The 4099-nt window shown below is 44.7% G+C and overlaps 1 protein-coding gene across 6 annotated transcripts in view; it reads left to right on the forward strand.

Annotated features, from left to right (window-relative positions):
- Positions 1–4099, forward strand: part of POMK (protein O-mannose kinase) — a 68224-nt gene that overhangs the window by 8853 nt on the left and 55272 nt on the right. For all 6 annotated transcript variants that reach the window (XM_017545980.2, XM_017545979.2, XM_037744772.1 and 3 more), the window contains 2 exons: positions 792–884; positions 1778–2080. In XM_017545980.2, the coding sequence (XP_017401469.1) occupies positions 792–884; positions 1778–2080 (396 nt within the window). The remainder of the gene's footprint in view (positions 1–791; positions 885–1777; positions 2081–4099) is intronic.

Below are 4099 nucleotides of genomic sequence, written 5' to 3' on the forward strand. Positions count from 1 at the left end.
CAGCCTCTGCCTCCTAAGTAATTCTGCCTCAGCCTCCCAAGTAGCTGGGACTACAGGCACACCCCACCACACCCAGTTAATTTTTGTATTTTTAGTAGAGATGGTGTTTCGCTGTGTTGAACAGGATGGTCTCCATCTCTTGACCTCGTGATCCATTTGCCTTGGCCTCCCAAAGTGCTGGGATTACAGGCCTGAGCCACCCCGCCCAGCCAGGGAGTGGTTTTAAGGAGGAGGTAGGAACGAGCTTCCTGTCCTGGGTTTTTCATGTCTGGCTCCTCTCAGGCCTCTGGTCTCAGTGTGAAGGTTACCTCCTCAGAGAGGTCTCCTGGGATGCTTCCTCCAGGGAGTTCCTCCACTGTTGCTTTCTATCTTTGAACCCTCATCACAGGATGATGATAGACCTTTTTGTGTACTTGCTTATTGTCTGTCTTCCCCACTAGACTTTCCCCTAAGCTCCAGCAGGATGAGAACCATGCTGGTGTAATTCACTTGTGTGTCTCCAGCATCCAGTGCATAGCTGGACACATAGAAGCTGCTCAGGACATGTTGTGTGAATGAGCAGCTGGAAGTCAGTGATGGAGGTGAAGGGAGCAGACTGGGACGGAGAGGCTGGTGAGGCAGCACAGAGCTTCCCCATGGCACTGCTCTGTCCTGGGGCTTGAGAGGACAGCTGGACTTGAGGCAGGAGAAGGGCCCCTGGGGAATGTGGGCCGTTTGGACTATGGCGATTGGTCTGGGTACAGAGCTACAAGTTTCTGTTTACACACTTCCTGTTTGGTACTTTGTGGCAGGGTATTTCCAGACCAGTCCCTGGGCACCAGCCAGAGCATGGACTGACCAGGTACCTGGATGGAGACCTGAACTGGAGGAGATGCACATTGGAGGTAACCTGCATGTTGCAACTGTCTCTGGCCCATTTCTGTCCCATTGCCCCGGCATTCCAGTGCTGTTCAGCTGGCTCGCACCGGCATGGCCACGTCCACTGTTAAAGTCTCCATACACTTCCATTCTGCTTGCATAAATCACTTCTGCCATCCAAGGTCCTACTTCAGGCCTCTCTGCCCCCAGGCCCCTCCACCATGGCCTTGAACGGCTCCAGCGGTAGAGGCCATACCTTATTGGTGGTCACTTATTACTGGTGTCACCTCTGAGTGGTCATCTCTCTAATCTCACTACTGTTATTCTAGCTAGTGTACTTGTCAGCTCCTGTCCCTGGTCATAACCAGGACCTCCTAACTGGTCTCCCAGCCTCAGTCTCTTTTACTCCAAATGTAACTTTCATCACTGCTGAAGAGTAGCTTTTGCTTCTTAAAACTGTTCAGGGGATTCTGAGTACCTCCCGGGGAACAGAACAGCTGATTAGCTGGGTTCAAGAGACCTTCAGCCTCCCAGACTCCACCTACTACCCTAAGCAGCCTCCTTCAGTTGTCCTTTGTCCACCCACTGTCCTCATCCTACCAGCTAATACATTTTGCTTTCATTTGACTGAATATTCATGAGCATCTATTCAATGCATGCTACTGTGAGTCGGACAGTTAGACACAAATACCTCCCACCTAATGTAATCTAATCTAAAGGAACCCACGTTGTAATAAAAAGTAATGATTATGGGAATAGCTAACATTGGGTATTTGGGGTAAGCTTGGTGTTTGATATCTGCTTTAATCCTCATGGTAATGTTGTAGCTTACAGGACCCTTGAGTAGAAGAGGCATCAGAATACATTCTCGGAAATGAAAGCTGACTGTAACGACTTCTTGTTTCATTGTGTATATTAGGAAATTGTACAGGCTGTCAGCATGGAAAAGCAGCCCCAGAACAGCAGGAGAGGCCTCGCTCCCCGAGAGGTACCCCCAGCCGTTGGGCTGCTGCTGGTCATGGCCCTGATGAACACTCTGCTCTACCTCTGCCTCGACCGCTTCTTCATTGCCCATCGGCAGTCCCTGGTGGACCCCAGACACTGTCCCTATGGTCACTTCAGGATAGGACTGATGAAAAACTGCTCACCTTGGCTGTCCTGCGAGGAGCTGAGAACAGAAGTGAGACAGCTGAAGCGTGTCGGGGAAGGAGCCGTGAAGAGAGTGAGTCTGGGTTCATTTCTGATCGCTGTCATCATGTTATTTCACTTAACAGTGTCCTCCAGCTCCATCCATGCTGGCACAAATTATGGAATTTCATCCTTCTTTACTGCTAAAGTGTACTTCATTGTGTACATGCACCACATTTTCTTGTCCATTCATCTGTTGATGGACGTTCTGGTTGATTCTGTTTCTTGGTAATTGTGAATAATGCTGCAGTAGGCATAGGGTTCATCCTTCGGGGAAACAGTGTGGCATCGAGTGTTAGGAGCCCTGTTGGCTCTAAGTGTCTATCCTTCCTTGAGCTCGGTAACCTCACATCTGGCACTTTATCTTTTTTTTTTTTTTGAGATGGAGTCTCACTGTGTCACCCAGGCTGGAATGCAGTGGAACCATCTTGGCTCACTGCAACTTCTACCTCCTGGGTTCAAGCGATTCTTGTGACTCAGCCTCCCAAGTAGCTGGGACTATAGGTGTGTGCCACCATGCCTGGGTAATTTTTGTATTTTTAGTAGAGACAGGGTTTCACCATGTTGGCCAGACTGGTCTTGAACTCCTGACCTTAAGTGATCTGCCTGCCTCAGCCTCCCAATGGAACTTTATCTTAATAAGTTAATCTAAGGCAGGAAAAAGGCCAAATGCATAAAGGAGTGCTATAATGATAGAAAACTAGAAACAGTACTTTTAGAATAGTTCATTAAATGATGGTCCATTTACTTGACGGAATATTCTGCAACCATTGTGTAGTTAGGAACCCCAGGAGGCAATACGAAGAAAAGCTTGTGATAATAAGTGAAGAAAATCAGATAGAAAAATGTATAATTGACTTTTCAACTGTGAAATTCTATATATATGTAGATAAATACAAAAATGGCCAGATGTGGTGGCTCATACATGTAATCCCAGCACTTTGGGAGGTGGAGATGGGTGGATTGCTTGAGTCTAGGAATTCCACATCAGCCTGGGTAACATGGCAAAACCCGTCTCTACAAAAATTAGCCTGGCATAGTGGCGCGTTCTACTTGGGAAGCTGAGGTGGCAGAATCTCTTGAGACCAAGGAGCTTGGGGCCGCAGCGAGCCATGATCTTGCCACTGCATTTCAGCCTGGGTAACAGAGCAAGACTCCGTCTCCAAAGAAAAAAAAGAAAAATATGAAAATGATAGAAATTGTGTAAGTGTGAAAGGTGGATTATGGAGAATTTTTTTCCCCTGTGTTTTGAACTCTCTAATGGTATTATACAGATTTTTAAAACATTTTTAATTGGCCCATACTAATGATACATATTTATGGGGTACATAGTGATGGTTCCATACCTGTATACAATGTATAGTGATTGGATCAGAGCATATCTATCATCTCAAACATTTATCACTTATTTCAGTTGGGAACATTCAATAACCTCACTTCTAACTATTTGAAAGTGTATATAATATATTGTTAATTTGAAAGTGTATAATATATTGTTAATTATAGTCATCCTGGGGTGCTATATAATATATTGTTAATTTGAAAGTGTATAATATATTGTTAATTATAGTCATCCTGTGATGCTATAAAACACTAGAACTTGCTTCTCCTATGTAGCTGTAGTTTTGTATCCTTTAAGAAATCTTTCCCGCACCTCACCTTTGCACCGCCCTTCCCAGCCTCTAGAAACCTCTGTTCTGCTTTTTACTTCTTTGAGTAAACTTTTTTAAACTTCTGCATATGAATGAGAACTTATAGTGTTTAACTTTTTGTTCCTAGGTTATTTCACTTAACGTAATGTCCTCTAGTTCCATTCATGTTAGCATGAATGACAGATTTCCTTAATTTTTATGGCTGAATAGTATTTCATTTTGTATATACATCACATTTTCTTTATTCATCTGCTGAAGGACACTCAGGTTGAGTCCATATCTTGGCTACTGTGAATAGTGCAGCAATAAACATGGGGGGTGCACATGTCTCTTCAATATATTGATTTCCTTTCCTGTGGATATATATATCTAGTAGTGGAATGGCTGGATCAAATACATTA

Source organism: Cebus imitator, unplaced genomic scaffold (assembly GCF_001604975.1).
Source record: "Cebus imitator isolate Cc_AM_T3 unplaced genomic scaffold, Cebus_imitator-1.0 Scaffold183, whole genome shotgun sequence".
Lineage (NCBI taxonomy): Eukaryota > Metazoa > Chordata > Mammalia > Primates > Cebidae > Cebus > Cebus imitator.